This window comes from Crocuta crocuta, unplaced genomic scaffold (assembly GCF_008692635.1).
Source record: "Crocuta crocuta isolate KB4526 unplaced genomic scaffold, BGI_CrCroc_1.0 scaffold90, whole genome shotgun sequence".
Taxonomy (NCBI): domain Eukaryota; kingdom Metazoa; phylum Chordata; class Mammalia; order Carnivora; family Hyaenidae; genus Crocuta; species Crocuta crocuta.
This window is the reverse complement of record NW_027527449.1, coordinates 3,593,567-3,615,052: the sequence shown is the minus strand read 5'-3', so window position 1 is coordinate 3,615,052 and position 21,486 is coordinate 3,593,567. Positions and strand designations below refer to the sequence as shown.

General features: G+C 46.7%; 1 protein-coding gene across 1 annotated transcript in view; it reads right to left on the bottom strand.

The window, feature by feature from the left end:
• WWC2 (WW and C2 domain containing 2) overlaps positions 1-21,486 on the bottom strand; it is a 105,650-nt gene that overhangs the window by 49,594 nt on the left and 34,570 nt on the right. The window contains exons 5-11 of the mRNA XM_077762726.1: positions 20,232-20,311; positions 15,944-16,073; positions 12,766-12,912; positions 11,658-11,731; positions 7,572-7,814; positions 2,228-2,317; positions 498-1,117 (exon numbers count right to left, since the gene is read on the bottom strand). Of these exons, the coding sequence (XP_077618852.1) occupies positions 498-1,117; positions 2,228-2,317; positions 7,572-7,814; positions 11,658-11,731; positions 12,766-12,912; positions 15,944-16,073; positions 20,232-20,311 (1,384 nt within the window). The remainder of the gene's footprint in view (positions 1-497; positions 1,118-2,227; positions 2,318-7,571; positions 7,815-11,657; positions 11,732-12,765; positions 12,913-15,943; positions 16,074-20,231; positions 20,312-21,486) is intronic.

The window sequence follows — 21,486 nt, the reverse complement described above, 5'->3', positions numbered from 1 at the left end:
TCCAAATTGACTTTAGGCAGAAAGGGAGAGTCGGCAGGAAACAAAAATTGTATTTATATAGAATTCCCTGAACAATCTAAACATTGAGCCCCGGTACTAATTAGCTGGTATGCTAATTGCCTTGGTTTTCAACTGTTGTAGGCTGACTTTTAAAAGAAAGCCCTCTTCTTTGCCTGACTGTTTCAGAACCAGAATCTATTTGGAAGGGTGAGGCATGTCCACAAACCATGTTCCCAGCCGGCTGCCACCCTACAGAGGGCTTCTGGACCACAGGGCAGATGCTTAACGATCAAATCTATTGAACAGGAGGAGTGACTTCTATTTGATAAGGGAAAACATGTCTATTCCAGGTATATCAGTAAAAACTTCTCGAATGAAGCCGAAATGAGTAAGCAGCAGACAGAGAAGGCGGCAGCACGATTCGCTTATGCGGAAACAGTAACCTTCCTACGACTCTTCTTAACATAATTAAGAGGGAAAGCGTGGTCTCCGCTTACCTGCAGTTCCTTCATACAAGGGTTCCCGGGCACACTCGCTGAGGTCTTTGTCCTCTGCAAGAGACTGGGACGCTCCTCCTGAGTTCGAGTCCAGCAAGATCTGATTGTCACCGAGGCCAATGTCTGCAAAATGGCTGCTCAATTCACAGTCTTCAAAGTCAGCGGTGAACCGATGGAGAGGGACATCGTGAGAAGACATGGGGAACGTGCCTTCCAGGACCAGGGGAGAGCCAGGAGGGGACAAGGAGGAGAGGGAGGACCGTGAGGACAGGGACGTCACGGACTTGGGGGCCTCAGTCCGTGGGGGGGTGTGGCCTGTGGCCGTGGCTGCGGCCCCACAGAGGCCGCTCTGGCCGGGCTGGCTGGGGGACTTGACCACCTCGTTCTCATGGATGGTGGTGATGGGTCCAGAAGGAATGTAGCCGCCTTTCTCCTGCAGAAGGAGGTCCAGTTTACACTGATAATCCGTGTCCACCTGGTCGCCCTGACTGGTGTAGTAGAGCTCTCCGGAACTGAGGGAGCTGAGCGAGCCTCTGCTGGACGTGTTCAGAGACCCCCGGCTGGAGGCCAGGGAGCCCAGGCTGCTCCCGGACGACATGGACAGGGTGCTGGCAGAGAGGCTGAGAGGAGGGGAGCACTCGCTGTGAAAACGGTAGGACACGCAAACCCCAAGCACCATGCCCACCGGCCGGTACGGCCCCCAGGGGGCGCCAAAGAACATCGTGATGGGGGTGGGGGGTGCTGACTCAACATGTTCACCCTGGCTCCCTAACTGCCCTCTGAACAGCAATTCTGTTCTAACGATCAAGTCCCTCCTGCAAAATTTAAAACAAAAGTGATAAATACCTATTGACAAATCTACCTGCACAGATATCCAGAAGCAACTACGCAAGTTAATACTATGGAGGGAGTAGGGGCGCCTGCATGGCTCTGTCGGTTAAGCGTCCGACTTCGGCTCAGGTCGTGATCTCACCGTGTGGGACTTCGAGCCCCAAGTCCGGCTCTGTGTTGACAGCTCAGAGCCCGGAGCCTGCTTCAGATTCTGTGTCTCCCTCTCTCTCTGCCCCTCCCTTGCTCACGCTTTATCTCTTTCTCAAAAAATAAACATGAAAAAATTTTAAAAAATAATAATATGGACGGGGGAAAATAGCATAAATGGTATAAAGTGTTAATGCAGTTATTCTGCTTAAAGAATAAAGCTTTTAATTTCAAGAGAGGGAAAAGGCAAGTTTATGAGAACGAGGAGGTTTCCACAGGCCCCTGTCTCCATGTCCATCCTCTTCTCTGTGGGCATATTGAAGGAGTAAATGTGGAGTTAACTATTTTAAGGCAAATCATCCCCATCCTCCCTTTTTAAAAGAAAACGTGTTGTGAAGAAACATGTCCTTTTCCTAAGTATGCACTCACAGCTAAAATAGATCTTCTTCCCACAACGTATGTCACACATTTTCCACCTGTGACCTTGGGGCTCGTGAAAATTAAAAAACAAAACAAAACCATGCAACTTTAAATTTAGTCATCCAAGTTTTAGCTGTACTAGCATAACTACTTTATTCACTTTCCAAGAGTTGATATGAAGAAAAATAAAAAAGAGTTGATAAAATATAAATAAAATAATAAAATAAAATAAAATAAAAAATAAAAAAGAGTTGAAATAAAGAAAAAGTCATCAAGGATGAACCAAAACATGCCTGAATATTCCTGTTCCCTCAAGGACCCAAAAGGCTTACCTTTTAAGTTGTGAGTGCAAATAAGTAGTTAACTTAGTAGTTTCCTCAAGTTTCTGTAGCAGCTCTTTCCTTCGCTCTTCCAACTGCAATCTGGAAAAAGAAAGAGACATGAATTTATGGCCACGTAATTACGGTAAGGCATGGAAACTGAAGGAAAAGAGTCTGATTCCATAAACACCACGTACTACGGGGGAGGGAGGAGGCGGTCCAAATGAGTTGACTCGAGAGAAACAAGAACAGCAGCGAGAGGCGACGTGGCCGCGAGCTAGAGGAAGAGGGAGACCTAGCCCGCGTCTCCGATGTTACTGGGAAGCTTACAACATTCGATAACCTGCAATTTTTTTAAATGAATAAAAAAAAAAAAAGAAAAGAAAAGAAAAAAAAAGCCCCTGGGCTCTTACGAGGTGTGGAAGACAGCGAGGAGGAAAATCACAAGCCACTAACAAAGATTACAGAACCTTGCACGGGCCTGGGGCCTGGGCTTAAATCCCCACGACGCTCGGCAGTAGTGACAGACAATCTGTAAAGGACTGTTGTGAGCACTGGGACTGACAAGGACTGTTCTGGACTAATATTTAGTGACAACCATTCCAATCTCACTTTGATGAGAATTTCAGCGATTAAGAAACAAATTAGTCCACACTGCCGCTGTGAGCTCGTTTGGGCTAAACTGTTTAAACGAGAAAAAGGCACAGAAGTGATTTCTGTTCCCATCATAACACATCTCCTTGCCTGCGCCCGCTATCGTGAAATTTCATCCACATTCAACTGAACAAGTTTTTTAAAAAAAAACTTCCGAGGATTAGGGAACCGTGTATTTGAGTGAGTTATTTCAAGACGTCAACAGGCATGCTTGTCGGCGTCAGCTGAAGGTCTTCACACGTCCCTGGCCTGAGCCCGTCCAGCATGGGCATCGGCGGCAGAGCGGGACCCAGAAAACCATCAGTGTTTCCAGTGGATTTGCTGTGGTGATCGTGTGTCCTTAAACAAGTCACTTCAGTCAAGGGATCCCCGTCTGCTCCTCTGCAAATCGGCGATTAAAATCCTCCTGCGTCTGCCCGCGAGGGCTGTTAAAGGGATCAAATGCAGTGATGTACGAGCAAGTGCTCCTCACACATCAAAACACACCCTCTTTGTTCAGAGCCTCAGATGCCTTGCAAGGTGGGGATATAAAAATTAGCTGTTTTTCTTTGAAGGCAAAGAAAACTTCCCTAATTTCTAACCTCTTTGAAATGTATGTGTTAGGCAGTAAGGAAACATGCCTATATTTTATTTATAGCTATCTATCCTCTGATGTGTCACCCACACAATTTCATTATATGTTAAAATAAAAAAAGCAATTCTTGTCATTTTGTTTAGTACTTCAAAGCACGATAAATTCTTAATTCCTAGCTTTCAAGGGTGTATTTTGAAAAGGAATACAGTGCCTATTTTTTTAAATTTCTTAAATATAAACAAAAATGCAACATGGGAAAAAATGACTATGAATTAGATGAACTGAATCGCAAGGTATCAAGGTCTGGAGAAAGCCAGGCACCTACGAAAACCCACGTCTTCTGAAACAGGAGCAACATTTTTAAAACTTAAGATTTAAAACTAAATACTTCACGAACAAATGAAGGCTTTTCTGGCGTGTTAAGGAGGCTTTGCTCTGACGTTACCGTGTTTCACCAGAAACTAGAATCCAGAGCTTTCGGCCTCTCAGGCACAAGCACGGTCCCCACTGCAGCCCCACCCACCCCTGCCGACTCCGGACCCCTGGACCCAGCTCCGTGTTCCCGTTTGCCGCCCCCACACCAGACCCGGAGCTCCTGGAAGGCAAGCGCCAGGTCTGCCCAGGCTGCCCGAAGGCACTCCCTCCCTCGTGGCCGTGTCTACGGGTAACACCTTCGTTGGGAGAAGCACAGTGAGGCACCGGGAGGGTCTCAGAAGCCCTTCCAGGGGAGTGGCTGTCCTCGGTCAGTCACCCCACCCCGTGTCTGATGTCACTGAAGCCCGCAGCCTCCCTCAGGCCCCAGCTGCCTCAGGACCAGGGATAAGAAGAACCGCTCGGACAGCAGCCCCTTCACGAGGGTGCGTCCCAGTCTCTGCAAGCCCTTCCCCAAGCTGAGAAAGGGTCCTTTTAACCCGGCCCCTCCCGCCGCTGGTCCACGGTCCACGCTATCCATTCAGCCGCCCTTCGCAAGACCAGGGCAGCACCTTCACACTGCCCTCTCTCTGCCCTTGCGCCCTGAGACACACAAGCACCGGCCCGGGGCCCCCTGACGAAGACCACCCAGAACTTTCCACCTGGGGGAAAGGTCATGTCATCTACAGAAGAAGTTCCTTTTCCGTTAAAAAAAAAAATGACACTCATACCCCCACCTACTTGCTTTAAAGTTTTTTCAGAAGCAGAGGCAAAAATATTCACATAATTAAGGAACAATGAAGACATCTTGGCCAGATTTAAGATAAAACCTGCCAGATTTGTGAGAAAATAAGGAGCAAGGTTATGATCTTATCAGCTACAGGAAAGCACTGAGGCTTCAGGGTCTCAACAGCCGAATGGAGAGAGAAGTCCACACGGCCTGACGCTCCCACTGAGAGCCGCTTCTCTCTGCTGCAGTCCCTCGCAGGGAGCCTCTCCTTCTTCCCCAAGCGCTTTGTGGCCCTAGGTGGGAGCTTCCTCACCGCATGTGAGTGCTCCCCCCCTCGTTCGGAGGGGCACACAGCTGGGGGTCTCTGGGGCCACAAACATCGCTGAAATTCAGGTGAGCTTAGCTCCTGCAGAGACTGAAATTCAGTAGTGACTCAATCTCGCCTGATGCCAGCCCCCGACATGATGAGAAACCCACAGCATAAATGGGAAGCAGAAGAGCTGGGGGTCGCAGAAGTGGTTTCTTGGAGAGCCGTGTAGCTGTCAAGGGGAGACTGGGGCCGGGGGGGGGTACATCCTGGTGAAGAAATTTGTTTCATGACGGAACCAAGTCTTCTGCAGAGAATCTTTTTTCCCAGAAGCGCCTCTGGCCACCACCTGCTGCAGCACTGAGGAAGCACCCTGTCCACAGGGCCCCTCTCATGCCTTCAAAAGCATCCCGCACAGTAGCAACAAGCAAAGCAGAAGTAATACCGTAAGTACACACAGTAGAAAGAAATAGCGCAGAAGAAGAAAAGGTGGCCGAGCATAGAGGAGTGAAGCAGAGCCACAGCAACAACAACAGAGTCCAAAGCCAACCCATCTGGGTCTGCTCGGGAGACAAAGCTCCCAGCGCTGCTGCTGTGCTCCCGGAGTGCTCCCTTCGGCAGGTGGCTCTGCTCTCTGGGGCATGGGAGACACGGGACCGTTTTGCATCCAAGGACAGCAGTGAGGAACGCTGAAGTTGCTCGAGCGAGAGAATGTTAGCCCCTCACCCTGAAACTACAACATAATGATGGGGATCTGCTTTTGGCCAACAACATGCTACGAAGACAAAACATATACCTTTCCCTGCCGGCTCACGTTACCATCCGGGTGTGGGTGATGGGCTCATGCAGGTTTCCTGAGTTAGAGGGAGAGTCAACCTGCTTTGCGCCCATCTGACCCAGACCCTGCGTGGACCTCACTAACAGATCGCTCTCCTGTTCCCGATGGGCTCACACTTACTGCCTCTGCGGGGATCTGCATGGTTATTACACAGATTATGCACAAGCCAAAGTACGAAGGCCAAAGCTGCGGCACTTGGGAACAAACTTTATTTTTAATGTGACTTCATGAGTCATTTTTGCAGCTCTAGCCCGAATAAAAGACAAGACAGCACACCTGTGAAGTGTGATTAAAGCAAACATGCACCTGTGTTCTCTCTCCCAGAACAAATATAAAATGTAGAGGGTGTGTATAGGCCCTTCCCAGGCTCACACACCAGAGAACGGCTGGGATGCACTTCGTGTGGGAGGCAAGCATGAGTAGACAACAATTAGTAAGCGTGACACAGCACACAAACACACTTGCTGCTCTGTACGTGGGCCGCACAAAAACTACTCATCCCGTCATATTTACTGGTGATTATCAAACTTTTATCCTAGAAATTTAAGCTCCATAAACATGGACATGACATCAAGGTCATTCAGGAAAACAATGAAATTCTGCCTTCTCTCCCGAACTTTTCATTCCTTCTGCTCTGTGTTGGGTGGATCATTCCCTGGCCGGCCTTGCTGACATCTACCTTTGGGGCGAGCCTTCGATCGGCACAACTGGACAGGTGTCCGAGCGGGAGGGGTGGGGAAGAGGGGGCAGATGGGCGGTGAGAATTCTTTGAGACTCGGAAAGGACATGAGGCTGTAGAGGCTTTGCCTTCTGATGCCTGTGCCTGCTCGTCAAGCTGTAGCTAGGCGTCACCTCAACCAACATTTAACTCACAAAAGTCACTCTCCCCAGGTGACTGAACTCGGGCAGCCAAGTCCACGTGCTAACGCCTCCCCGGGAACGTCAGTGTTCTCCATCCTACCAGCCCCCCTCTACACTGCAAATAGTTTATTATGGAGACACGACCTCAACCAGTCACAGGGGACAAGGCACTAGAAAGCAAGAAGCCAAGAAGCCAAGAATAAAAAAAAAAAANAATTGGAAGATGTCCTAACATTACTTCCAGGTCCCTTGAAGTTACATGAACATGACCTTCCTTCCTGTCAGTCTGGGTCAGGCATGCTGGCCTCGAGTGTGTGGCTGGTGCGCGGCTGGGCCTGGACACAGGGCCCCTGTGCACATGTCTCCATGGCACGCCTATCCCTGGCGTCCCCGCCCATGCGCTCACAGAGCTGCATGCTCTAGATGAAGTGGTCAGCTCCCCCCCCACCCCTGCCCGGAAAGATCGGAAAAGTGCTGCAAGTGTTTCCCTGGACATCTTCACCTGCTCCAGAGGAGGGTTTCAACTGACAAACCAAATCCAAGTGAACATTTTGTGACCTGTTAGGACACCAAAGGGAGCAAGCTGTCTTTGCCTTGTGAAATGAAAAGCAATAAACTTTTGCATTCTTGTGAGTCATAAAACCCAGGGTAGGAAGCTTCCGCGGCTCTAACAGTCCAGATAATCTTTCTTATCTGAGTGCAAGAGTTTACAGCCGTTGTTATCACACTCGGTCGGCGATGTACCACATTCCTGGTTTTATGACAACATTCCTTACTTATTCACATCTGTCCCAGGCACGTTCGCATCCCTAACAAACGGGAGAGTGGACACCGCAGGCCATTAGCAGGGTGATGCCTTACAGAAAGAAGGCCCTGGGAGCCGGGTCTGCGTGCACGGAGAACAGACGCAGTGGTGCTCTACAGGGACCAGGGGACGGCCCCTGGGCTAGGGGAGACGCACCCCCGGGGCGGAGCACCAACCTCTCGGCCAGCGCCCGGCTCGGCGGGGCCCCCCCGGCCAGCAGCTCCTCCTCCAGCCGCTGCCTCTCGGCCTCCAGTCGCTCCAGCTCATCGCGGGTGCGCTTCTGTGGGGTGACGAACTGCAGCTCTTTCAAAAGCTCTTCTTTCTCATTGATCAGCATCAGCTTCTCCTTCTCGATATCCAGCGCCCCGGGCCAGGTCTCACTGTCCAGTTTCGACAGTTCAATTTTTAAGTTGGCCATACTGAAACGAGAGAGGTGCATACAGACTCAGAGCTCCCAAGAAAGGGCAAACGTAACCCAGGAGAGGCTGGGGGGTCTAGATACCGTCCCGACACTACCCAGGGACCCTCCCCGGTGGGGGGTGTGATCACCTGGCGGGAGGCAGGTAACAGCAGCCGGGCATGCAGCCCTTGGCCCCACCCACACCTGGCTCTGGGCTCCCACAGTCTCCCCACCTTTTAAACACAAGTAAGCCAACCTGCCTAGCTAAAAAGAAGAGCGAAGGTCAAAGTACACCCAACCTTAAGCAGAGAGCACTGGGAGTCCCCGCAGGCCTGTGGGGACGTGTGGCTGCCTGGGCAGGGTGACAGCAGGGACACCCAACAGCTTCCATTACAAACAAACAATTCGGGTAAATTGTGTCTGCCATGACATGATTATAGGTTTTGTTCCTCTGGGTGCAAACACTGTCCCCTAGTAAAACGGGGGTCCCCAGGGTCATCAGCCCAGCAAGGAGGATGAGGGGAGAAGACAGAGCAGTGGCCTGGCTGACCAGCAGTACAACAAAGTCGATCCAGCAGGGATCCCACGTCACCAAGGGAAAGGGAGCGGCCCTGTCCCCACCCCAGGCCTCTGGCACTGAGCTGTGCACTGTGACACGGGGGCCTACTCATTGAGCCAGCGCTGCACTGCACCTGACCCGGTCCCTCAGCATCCAGGAGCTGTCCGGGAGCACGCGGCTCCCCGTGGACCTTCACCAACACGGGCGCTGAAGCGCTCCACCAGAGTGACAGCAAGTGCTGGGGTGAGGGGGACAGGGATGGGGAGACGGCGGGGGGAGGAAGAGGAGGAACCAGCAGAGGGAAACTTCACTGCTCTCATCATTTTGCCTGAAATCAGATTCCACTATGTCTACAGCTTCACACTAAAGGGCAAAGTCAACTTCCAATTGAATAAGAATGTTCTGGGGGCGCCCGGGTGGCTCAGTCGGTTGAGCATCCGACTCTAGGTTTCGGTTCAGGTCATGATCTCACGGTTCATGAATTCAGACCCTGTGTCGGGCTCCGTGCTGTCAGTGAGGAGCCTGTTTGGGATTCTCTGTCTTCCTCTCTCTCTATGCCCCTTCCCCACTCAGTCTCTCTCTCTCTCAAATAAATGAATTAATTTTAAAAATGTTCTGACTGGGGCGTATGGGTGGCTCAGTCAGTTAAGCGTCCGACTTTGGCTCAGGTCATGATCTCATGGTTTGTGAGTTTGAGTCCCGCGTCGGGCTCTGTGCTGACAGCTTAGACCCTGGAGTCTGCTTTGGATTCTGTGTCTCCCTCTCTCTCTGACCCTCCCCTGTTCACACTGTCCCTCTCTTTCTCTCAAAAATAAATAAAACATTAAAAAAATTTTTTTAAATAAAAAATATTCTGACCATCTGAATCAAAACCTTGCTCTCTGGCACCATGAGGACTATCAGAGTCGTCCAGGAGGTAAATGGCACGTGGCTGTTTTCACCACGAGCACAACATCCAGGTAAATGAGGAACACTACTAAAGTTGGCACGGGGAATCTATACTCTTATTAAAAATCAAAGCTGGATGGTTACTCTGGAGGCTACCACAGCACATACCTGAATATGAGACAGNGTCGGACGCTTAACCGACTAAGCCACCCAGGCGCCCCTTTTTTTTACTTTTTGATGGAAGAAGTTGTAGAGGGAAAGAAAAAAGATGAACAAAATAATGTTATGAGGACAAAAATGGATGTAGTTCCATAGTTTCTTGTTTTAGTTCAGATAACAACTGCCGCCTATGGTGGACACACAACGTAATTCTGATTTGCCTCTACCGTCTGCACTTATGGTAGATATAACATCAGCTATCCTTCAGCTTTCACCACAAAACCATAAACAAGTGTCTCAGTGTACTAGAAAATTAATCATCAAAATGCTAAATAAGCATGATATTATTGGCTTCATTAAGCACATAAGACAAAGGCTGGAGGAGAAAACGGGTTTCGGGGCAATACAACCCACCGCTATACTCACTCGGAATCGAGGAAGAAAAGCATTTTCAACATATGCACAAACCCCCGAGGTTTACCTTCTCACCAGCATCACCAGTAACTTTAAAATAAAACCCCAAATGGTAATAGGAAAGCAGTGCAACCAAGCGGGAAAGAACCCATGTTTTCAGCTCTGATGTGACTGAATAACGACAGAACTGCAGTGACAATGTAATGAAGGAAAGAGGCGCACCTACTCCTCGTGGGGTTGGGTGTGCCGTGGGCCTGCACTTTGATTTAGAAAGGGTACACCCAGTCTGGGGGACGAGATGTGAGCCCGGGAAGAGAAGTGCGGGTAAACTCCAGATGGAGTAAATCGCTAGCGGCCGGACTAAAGCGAAAGTTCAAGCTGGCTCAAGGGAAGGCGAGCAGAGCCCCAGAGATCCCGGGGCATGGGGCGCGGTTCTGCAGAACTAAATCTGAGTCACGGCCGTTCCCCTTCGGAAAGCGGGATACAGGTCCCGGGCTTTGCCGCAGAGCCCCAGAGTGCAGCCGCCAATGGGTTGGCATGCCCACAGCCAGAGGGCCACACACAGCGTCAGCGGAGTCGGTCCGCATGTCACCTGGCCACAAACCCACAAAGCAATCCTCAGTCCTTACGATGGAGGGCAGGGCATGGCCTGGGCACTGAGCAGCAGCCAGTGCTGTACACCAGATTTTTCAGAACCTCAAGAAACTTAAAATCTACCCAGGAAAACTTATAGGCATTAAAATTAACTGAGTGAAATGTTATTTAGAGAGACTAAGTGACTTGTTCAAGCTCACACAGTAGTTTGTGGAACAGAGCTTAGCCAGGGTTTCTCGTATTTTTGTGTTTTCAGTAAAAAAAGAACCAAGTAATATCAGTAACAGAGGTTACAAAGAGGCAAATACTGTATTTAGGAAAATCAAATAATTGCTTTGTTAAACCTCTAAGAATTTTTGCTAATTACTTTTAAGTAATCCTCATCACCAATAATAATGGATATACTTCAATATCTATCTGATGGTGTTATAGGAAACTGTGACATCCTAGCAGGTTCTCAGCTGAGCTTTTCATGTTCTTGAGGCGGAACATATGTTAACTCTGTCACCTACAGGGCGATCATGCAGTTTCTCCCCCGCCAATGTCTTCCTAAATCATAAATCAGTAGCATTTTTAAACTCTAAAAAGGAAAATAAGGAAATCAAATATAGCAGTATGACCCTCCCCCACAAAATGTGCAAGGTGTCCATATAATGAAAACAAGCTGAGCCTGTCTACTGGATGAGGAGGGAGCAGTCTCCTGAACCTTCCCCAGAGTCACAAGGCAAGAAAAGAAAGCACAGGGTTCGGAGGGAAAGGAGGGAAATACGAATCTCTCCTTCTCTGCCCTGAAGTCAGTCGCAGGAACAGACAGCGCAGCATCTTCAAGGTCATTAGCAGCAAGTCTTCCCCTCCAAGCAAAGGAATTAAGGCTGTTTACCTGAGAGCTCAACTACTATTATTAAGCCCTGTACCTAAGCCACTATCAGACTCCACCTAAGAGGCCAATCTTCCCGCTTGTGCTCCTGAGCAAAGACTGTACAAGTTCAAAGCTTCTTTCTTCCCGAAGACAAGGGGGCCGTTTCGTGCCCACACTTCTCATCAATTCTTCTTTTCCCCCAGCTCTGGGGGGAGACAGTGCGCAGGGAGGGGGGTCCCTCAACCCTTACATCTAAAAGCCTTGCAGAGCAGGCCAGGGAAGAAGGCGCGGGGAACACCCAGCAGATGTCACTATATGAGTAAAGATTAATCCCGGAAAAGAAAATCCTGTTTGAGCCGCTGGCCGCTGACTAGCTCCCCTGCGGTTACCTTCTTTTGGCTTCTTCATACTGTAGGCTCAGCCTGACCTTTTCAGCTAAATTTGATCTACTTCTCATTCCGATCTGGTAAAAAACAAAAGGGAGAAAAGTCAATTAACTCTGCTAATGAATGAAGGTAAACTGCTTTTGTTTCTAGGAAGCACAGTAATTGGAAAACTAAAGAAGATGGTCTTGAAATCAGGAACGCCAGTTAAAAAGGCACTTACTTTCTAGTCTCAGTAGGGGCAAAACACTTCTTTTTAATTCAAGTTGGTCTGTTTTTCAAAGGCTGCAACATCATTTCCCCCACACATTAGACTCAAGATAAAAAAGTATCATGTCAATGTTTCTGGTATCTTAGAGTTTACGAAGGGAATACAGTCAATAAAATTTATGACCCGAAACTAATTTCCTTGGCTCCCTGAGCCAAAATTTCCATCATTTAGCTTCGAAATGCATAAATAGAAACTAAACAACTTCAAAAAATAATTTTTCAAACAGGTAAGCCCTACTGTTGATCTCTGCCTGTTTTATTTTCATAGCATAGCATTCGAAGAAGCAGAAGAGAATATGGAAATAACCAGGAATGTACTGAAAAGTAAATATCTGCTAAATGGCATCCTAAAGAGGAAAATGCAAAATAGTTAATAGTTTTCAAGCCATATTAAATATTTTCAAATGCTGGGCATAAATCACACATACATTTTAATCTAAACAACCTTGGACATAAAAAAAAAATCTGTTAGTTTTTAAAGGCATGTTTTTTGTTTCTCATTAGCCTCAATGTTTAATTGAAAAGATCTAAATTTCTAAGACTCTAAGTTTAACAGGGAAAACTTAAATTCTTATGTGTCTCTCACCTTCCAATAACGTCTCTGAATATATATGAGAAAGTTTGAGCAGAGCCATTCATACAGACAAATCCGGATACGCGTGACATCCGGACAGAAAAGATAAGGCTCTGATTTTTAAACCCAATCTGTGAATATGAAACAGTGGATCCACACAGGTGGAATTCAAACCACCTAGCGAGCTCCTGTCCCGCTTGTCATCCATACAGTAACTCAGGCCCCCACCGTGGCTGGCGCTGGGGCCAACCCTTCATGTGGAGAACTTACATCTCCAGAAATGCTGGTTTGTGACCCGGCGTCCAGGGTCTGTCTGGAAAGAGACAGATGGGAGTTCACCGGACTGGACCTCAAGTCTGGCTCGGATGTGCCCATGCTCTGATCCAAATGGAACCGCTCCTGTAGCTTAGCAAGACTCTGTTCAGGAAACACAAAGTCTTACATAACGCTGAACATCTGGGGTGGCAAAACGCACCCAGCAGGTAGAATTAAATTCAAAGAAGTGATCTCAATAGAAAAAAACAACCACTTTATTTTAACAGGTACTTATCACTTTAAATTATTGAAAACAATAAGATTAGAATCTAGTTTCGCGTGGACACACACACACACACACACACACACACACGTGTGACTCTGGAGGTATGTGAGATCATAATAAACAGATTATCTTACCTTTTCCAAGCTGGGATTATTCACGCTGTGCTTAACGGCACCTTTACATTTAATACATACATTTCTTATTTTTAACAATCGAAAAGATCTCTATTTTAAAAATTTATTTGTTTTTAGTGTTTATTTATCCTGAGAGAGAGAGAGAGAGAGAGAGCAAGCGGGGGAGGACCAGAGAGAGGATGAGAGGGAGAATCCCAAGCAGGCTCCATGCTCAGCGCAAAACCCCACGTGGGGCTCGAACTCGCAAACCGTGAGATCATGATCTAAGCCAAAACCAAGAGTCGGACACTTAACCGACGGAGCCACCTAGGTGCTCCAAAAAGATCTCTATTTTAAAATGATTCATCTTAACGCAGCAGAAATTATGTAAATGTGGAATACCGACAATGCAGTCTCATTTTAGATAAAGCAAGAAAACTTCCTCCTTAGCAGACTTCCATAATTATGCCATTTTACATCTGCATGGGACCCAAGAGATTATCTGCCCCCATTAACATCAGGATGAGGAAACTGAGGCCCAGAAGTTGAAGTGCTGGAGGCTGGTCCAAGCCCATCTTTGCACTGACTGTGTGCCAATGCCATGATGATGATGTCTGGTTTTGTAAAGCGAATAACCAAAGCTGAATGTGGCTGTCATTGCCACCTGTGTTTAATATACCAAGCTTACTTTCAAGAGAGGATGTGAGTAAGCAGAAGTATTAAAAAGGAGAAAAATCTTAGCTAAATTGTTCCCAACCCTCTCCCACCCTAAAAGACTAATAAAAGTGGTAAGAAGCTCATTATTGCCAGCTTTAAGAAAAGCCAGGATTTAATCCCAGTATTTACAATTCTTACAGTAAAAAATGAGACATGTCCCAAAAAACTAGAAAAATCAGAGATCTGACACGTGCCTTTTACCTAGCCTTCTTTATTTTCTTTCAAAGGGCCATTTATGCAAAACGTATATACAAGAGGGATAAGACTTCAACGATCACATCAAATATATTACAGAAAAGAACACAGAAGCCTTTTAGTGACTTTGGGCAAGTCTCTTCTAGTTTTTCACCTGTACTATGGAAAGATTAGTATTTTTCAAGCCTGTCAGGGACGACAGTGCACCTATCAATTTAGTAGGTCGTGACTAGCATGTTTTGTGATGAAAAAGAGGAGACGAGAAAATCAATTCGGACCACATTACCAGTATTAAGAGTAGGCATACGTCTGTCATATATGAGTGAGTGTGTGTGTGTGTGTGTGTGTGCGCGCGCGCGCGCGCACCCACAAATATAAAGACATTTGTGTGTGACTGGATTTTCATGCAGAATATATCTCTTTACCGTGGGTCCTGGTCAAAGAGGTCTGAAATGCTACCCACCTAATGTCCCTCTTAGCTCTACTATTGATTTCTATATCTACTAATTAATTATTTTATATACTTTAGACCTACAAACTTTAGATCTATGATGTGCATTTTAGGAATTACTGTTTTAATCATTGGCATCGCTGTGGAACAAAATAAAAATATATCCAAATAAAGTTTTCTATGTTTCCATATACGTTGAAAATCACATGTTCTGGAGCAAGACTGCCTGGGTTCGAACCCAAGTCCTGCCACTTCTGAGCTGTGTGACTTTAACGAGGTCCCTTAACTCTGTGTACTGCAGGTTCCTGGTCTGAAGTGAGAACAGTACGTGTCCACCTCCAGGCCTGTTGTCAGAATTAACTGAACTACTTCCACGGGAGGCAGGGAGATGACTGCCCTGCACACAGTCAGTACTTACAAGGATCTGCTACTATTACTATGGTCTTTTCTATTTCATCTCTTCTAGCAAGTTATTTCAAAATTCCCTAAATGCACAATTATAGGTGTTTAGGAATCTGTGCCTATATTCTGTCAGCATTTTAAGAACTGGCATGAAGTACCTGAATAAACTATTTCAGGGCGGAAGTTCTACAAACGCAAACATTGCCCTTGGCTCTAACATTTTCCCAAAGACACAGATGGAACCCTTACTCAGAACTCCAAATATCTCAAGTACGAAGAGTTCTCTGACTCTGTGATAATTATGGGATGGAGGGAAGGTAAGTGGAGGAAGAGATACACTCTTAAAAAAAAAACAAACAAAATCTGACTATACCTGCTAGAAAAAAAAACCAGTTAAAATGCAGGACACTGATCACCGAATGGCTGTTTCTTTCGCACACGAGGCCGGATCCCCTCCAAGCTGAGAACCGGACAGGTGTAACAAGGGGACCTGCCGCTGTCAGCTTTCCCCGGAGGACGGGATGGCTGTCCCCCGGCCGGGTCAGCGCCCCCCACCCCTAGCTGGCACTTCCCAATCACCTGGGCTAGGGCGAAGCTTTTCGAAGCTCCTCACATGCCCTCCCCACACTCCTCAAGCCATCTCCTCCACTTGCTGATGACCAGGGATGTACCCTTCATGCGTCCCGGGCTGAGATCACCCCACTTCTCTGGTTTCCACGTGAAGGTGCAGTGAGTGCAGGGTGCGCCCAAATGCTACTCTCACATGGGCCCCCGGACCCACCACGTCCTGTCCCAAAGGCCACCGAGGCCTGCCTTCAAACAGCACATCAGAGCCTTGGAACCAACCTGTTGCCCCCCAAGGCAGCCTGTTGCCTCAGTGCCCGCAAGCATCTCTACGGAAGCAAGCGCTGTACGGATGAGGCAGGGTGACAGAGCACCAGCCACACTCGCAGGGAGAGCTGCTGCCTCAAGGAGTCACTGGGGCCCCCAACGGCCCCTGAAGGCTTAACAAAATGCTCTGTAACATACCTGCATCAGATCCTGCTTTTCTTTTTCTCCTGAGCTGATAGCCTTTCTGATAGATTTCAGTTCCGTTAGAATGGCTTTGGCTTCACTAAGTTCATAGCCACTCTGGCCCCCAGACATTTTCTTATCAATTCTGTTAAAAGAAAGAAAAAAAAAAAGAAAAAGAAAAAAAGTCAACGACCGTTGACAGAGTACAAGGTAAACGAAGAGCAGGAGCCGGTCTGGGACAAGTGTAGTTCCCGATGAGTTTGCTACTTGCTCCCCACGCACCAGCATCCTTTCAGGCTGCGTGACCCTCCCGTTTTCTCTTCCAGCCCCTTCTGGCTCACACCCCATTGCCCACCTCACGCCCAGTCCGTTTCTCAACATGTTCAGGCTCAGTCCTTTTGTCTTTGGTCGGTTTGGGTGATCCCGTCACTGGCTGAATTCAAACCTCCCCACGCTAACGTGACCTGCACCCCGAGAGAGGTTAAGGCCACGGGGAAATGACATAGCCAGGGAGAAGCACCCATAAACCGAACTGCAGAAAGTGCNCCTAATTCTTAAAAAAAAAAAAAAAAAAGTAATTTAATAGTATCCTATCACTCTCCAGCCCCTGATGCTGCCCAGGGTTCACAACTCGGGGTTCACTTGAAGAACCGAGGGCCATGCGTCTGCCCCATTGGCCAACAGCTCTCATTTTTGGACATAATTCTTAGTCTGATCCACAGAAAAACGGCACCTATTAAGCCACAGAAAACGGGCTCTGAGCTCATTCAGTTTAAAACATGTCATGATGTAAATTTATGTCAGTGTGAAGGGTGTAATCTGAAAAAACAAAAACAAAAACAAACCAAAACCCACAACGATGCCATCTTATGCTTCCAAAGTTATTCAAACAAGTGCAGTCTGTAGATGATCTATTTCCCCAAGTACTATTTTAGTAAATATTTTATTGCTGGACAGTCTTAACCTAAGAAAATCAAATAAATTTCATCATGAGGTTATTCGGTAATAAAGTACAACTAATGACGTCACTGAATTAAACAGCCACGTGCACACGCACATTAGTGTTTGGGGTGGGAAGGGGCCCTAGAGATCTACTAGTCACACTTCCACCAAGTGAGAAAGTAAGACCAGAGAGTTTGCACGAGTTTAGCCCTGAAAACGCATAAACACTTAGCTAGTATGGGCATAATCCTCAAAATGACAGACTTAGGCTTAGGGCTCCACTGATGATTACACTTAGAATATTTGATAAAAATCACTGGGAGTACTTCAAATATTGGTTAATTCCATTTATCTGGGCAAGGATTTATCAGCGAAATTGTTGGCTCCCTTAAGTATAAGATCTACCAACTTAGCTGAAGCAAAGAAACTTATTTCAGTTAAAAACAAAAACAAAACCCTGAGATTTCATGAAGTAGCTACTATCACAGGACTCTTACACTGTGTCAAAGTGAATCTCTAAAGCCCAAGCGATTTCTTCCTATTTGTGTAAAGCCTTCAGAATCGAACAGCAAAACACATCTTGAAGTCAGAAATCAACTTTAACATCTGAGAACAAACAAAGTAGGTAAATTTCTGTTTTCAGAAATTAGCGTTAACACTTAAAAATAAAGGCAGGACTACTTCAAGTCTGCTCAGTTACACTTCAGAGGGCTTCAGAACCAGACAAAAACTTCCTGGCTGCCCACTGCAAGCTCAGCTGGGTGCTAAACACAAGGACAGGCTACTTCAACTCCATGCCTACCACGGAGCTTCTTCTGGACCTTCTCTCTTTCTTCTGCCTCCTTTGAGCACATCTGTCTCCCTCTGACTGTTCTGTTCTGTTTCTCCTTTCCTCAAACTCTATGTCTCCCACCTTTCCTGTTTCGACCCTAACCTACCATAAAATAAAACCAAACAAAAATCAAACAACATATGAGCATTATGTGCTGATCTTTAAAACAAACCACTGTGTTTTTTGTTTTTGAGAAATACCATTTTATATTCTTCCCTAAAAATTTTTTTTAAAAACCCGTTTTCCTTTCATTTCTTTTCCGTGCACCTTATTAATAATTTCTGCTGTATAACATCTTTGTCTCTTCCGAAAGGGAAGAGATTCCCATTTGCATGCCTTCCCTGGGAAACATGTACCCCAAGCCAAATTTTCACACAATAGGTACACACTTTGGCTTGCCGAGTGCTTCATGTCGTCTCATTTTCCAAATTTGAGGGACTGCTGAAGGCAGCAAAGTAGAAATGTCCATCTACATATAAGCTGTGCTATTGCTTAGGCTGAAGTCAACTTTGGGACCACAGGCTGAAATGAATAATGTAAAGAATAAAACTACATTCATTCATCCAGCATAAACTATTGTACCCGATAAAAGGAAAGCCTGCGTTTAAATTACATTACAGCTCCAGATTTGGCAAAAATATTCCATTCTATTGCGAGTAAATGAAATGCTACAAAAGCCTGCAGTAGGATTCTATTTAAATCTCTTCCTGAAATATATTTTCTGTCAAAACCCCAACTAACAGTCTCTTTATAGTATCAGGAATGTGGCCTCTTGGAAAATACGGTCTTGGGGTTCTATCAATTATCATTCAATGTTCTAGTAGCAAGGTGGTTAACATCTGAATGAAAACAGCTTTATTTTGTCTATAGTTAGGATCAACAAGAGAGGCCTCTGATGTTAGATATCATATCTTTCTGTCTCTGGTTCAAGGGATTAGAATCATTGCGAGAGAATGCCTGGATTCCTACAACAAATGTCTATTGTTTTCTTGTGGAATGTTATTGACAGATTCTTAAACATGCCTTAGATTCCTATAAAAATTGCTTGCAAGCAAACTGCTTTAAAACAATACAGCATTGTTATATCAATATAGCAAAAACAGCCAGTTTGGCTAACCTTTAATCCCGGGTGGTGACACGAGTTACAATTTCATGTGCCTAAAAAGTGTTTAACATACAGCTAACACTTGGGGACGCTCTTCAGAGTCTGTCTTCTGGTTCCACCCCCGCCACAAAGCCATCCTCCATGTGCTGCGCAGCTGCTGAGTATCCCACTTACGGCATTCTAGATCCACTCGGCTTTGAAGGGGGGGGGCTCTGGGGCCCGCGAGGCCCTTAGAACACAGCTATCCATGAGAACCACCTGGGGATCTCATAAAATATACCTAGATGGAGACCCAAAACAGGTATTTTTTTAACAGATGATTCTAACAGGCAGTCAGGTTTGAAAACCACTAGGACAGGAGCATCTGAAAGAATAAGACGGTTATTATGACACAGGTGGCTGGCGAAAAAGAAGACGGCCACAAAACCAGTCTCTGAAGCCAAAGTCACGAGACTGGCGGTTGAGAGTCACGACCGGCGTCCTGACCTGTGCAGACAGGCAGAACACCCAGCTTATGTGTGTCTGGCCAACAAACACACGGCCTTTACAGGGGATAACGCCTTCTGCGTTGGATGGCTACGGAGGGGAGAGTGGGGGAGGGACAGGAGGCTCCGCAGTTGGCACAGAGCCCTGTACACGGGGGAGGGAGGTAAGAAACAGTTGAATGCCTCTGGAGGGATCATGCCTTCAGTCCTCTCTGTGGTCACGTGGCTGTGAGAACCATTGCTCCTTGCTGCCCACCAGAGACCCAGTGGTAGGACGGGGAGCGTTGGAAAGCTCGGTGTGCCTGTTGGGGTTTGGCTGGGCCGAGCCTCACCAGCAGGGAGAGCCATGGCTTCTGGGGGGGGGTTGCTGGGAACGGGGCAGGAGATCTCAGGTTCTGCTGCCCTCTGTCAGCCATATTTCCCTTAACTTGACCCAGCCTAGAGTTAGGCCAGTGCCCATCGGACTTGACTACAGAATGGGAAAGGACAGAAGGGTCACAGGAAATGAGGCACCCACTCAAGCTCGTCGTGGACAACCTGACTTGCTCCCTGAGATCAGCCCCGGACTCAGGGCAGCAGAGGCTCACCTCCTCCAGCCGCCAGAGCCCAACATGGAGGCACTTCTTGGGCACATTCCCTTGCTCCATACCTCAATCTTAGAGCAGGCAGGCAGGGGCCTGGGGCACAAAGTTAACGTTCCCACTGGTTTCTTTGCATCTCTGATGATAAATAAAACTTCAGACCTCTTCAACATGTACAGATTTCCCCCAAGTTTTTGTTTGTTGGTTGACTGGTTTTCTTTGGTTTTGGTGGAGCTCTGAGCTTTCTACTTCGTGTTTCCTAGAGAAATCCCTTACGTAATCTGTACTTCTATTTTCTAGGTACTAGTTAGGGGGCTTTGAATTATTCTAAAGTGAATTTCAATAATTTTATACTCACTGTTGCAATGTCTCAAAGCCTTGTTCTTTATAGAGCAATTCTTGCTTCATCTGTGAGAGTTCTCTCTTCAGCTTTTTAACCTTTTGTGAGAAATCAATGTAAATATGAATGTTTGTAAATAATTAGCAACACTGTTGTAAAAGATAGTCTATTAGTAAGCTATTAAACACACAAACACAGCCATTAGTTTAACATTCACGCTACTGGTTTTCCCTGGACAGCAGTTCTGTGGAAGGTAGGTTAATGATGTTTAAATTATCAGAGATGTTCAGTGTTACTAACATTTACCCTCACCACCTTATTTGGTGACATTCCTACGTGCTGGCATCATGACTGCCTCCACTTTGCGATCAATAACCAGGAAGGGGAGTCAGAACTTGAAACCCCAGCTTCTCTAGCCCCGAAAGCGTGTACTCCTCTTCCTCTCCTTCGCTCCACCCCAGGACCACTGGCCATCGCTCTGTTTCTCAAACACATCAGGCAGTACCTGCCTCAGAGCTTCTGCCACGTGCCGTTCCCTCTGGCTGGAAGGCTCAACTCCTGTCACCCAGGGTCTCAGCTCACATGTCGCCTTTTCATTCAAATAGGATTTCTCTAACCATCTTACTCCTGCTATCATCACTCTGTTTAGTGCGTAGTATTTCTCAAGTGCTGACATTTTCTGTGTCCTTGCTTACTGTCTGTGCCCCCGGGGGAAAGTAAGCTACATCGCACCAGCTGTATCCCAAACTTCTAGAAAAGTATCAGGCACCATGAGAAATAAAATGACACGGACAAGAAATGTCTGTTCAATAAACATTTGCTGTCAAACTGATAGTATTTTTTTTCCTGTTGTTCTTCACTATATTCTTGGTAATGACAATGCTAAGATGTGATAGGTCTACAAAAAGAGCAGAAGCCTGGTTTCATCATAAACTAAAGGTCTTCACGTGGGTGTCAGAAATTTATTTCCGTATTACAGCCTTACGTTTTAAGCACATTCTGTCATACACTATTTCAATGTGCTTTGGAACTTTTATTTCCTATTTAGTCTCTCCGTTCCACAAATATGTCCCGACTTTCCGCTATGTATCAGGTCCTGGGGTCTGAAGGGTGAGTAAAACAGACAAGACCTTTGCCCTTACAGATCCTAGGGGGCAAATAATAACATCCTAGGGAGATGTTGAGCAAATAATCCTCCAACGAAATAAATCTTACCAATTACCATGGGGGATACAAAGGAAAGGCTCAGGATACCTCAGGATAAAAAAGAAGG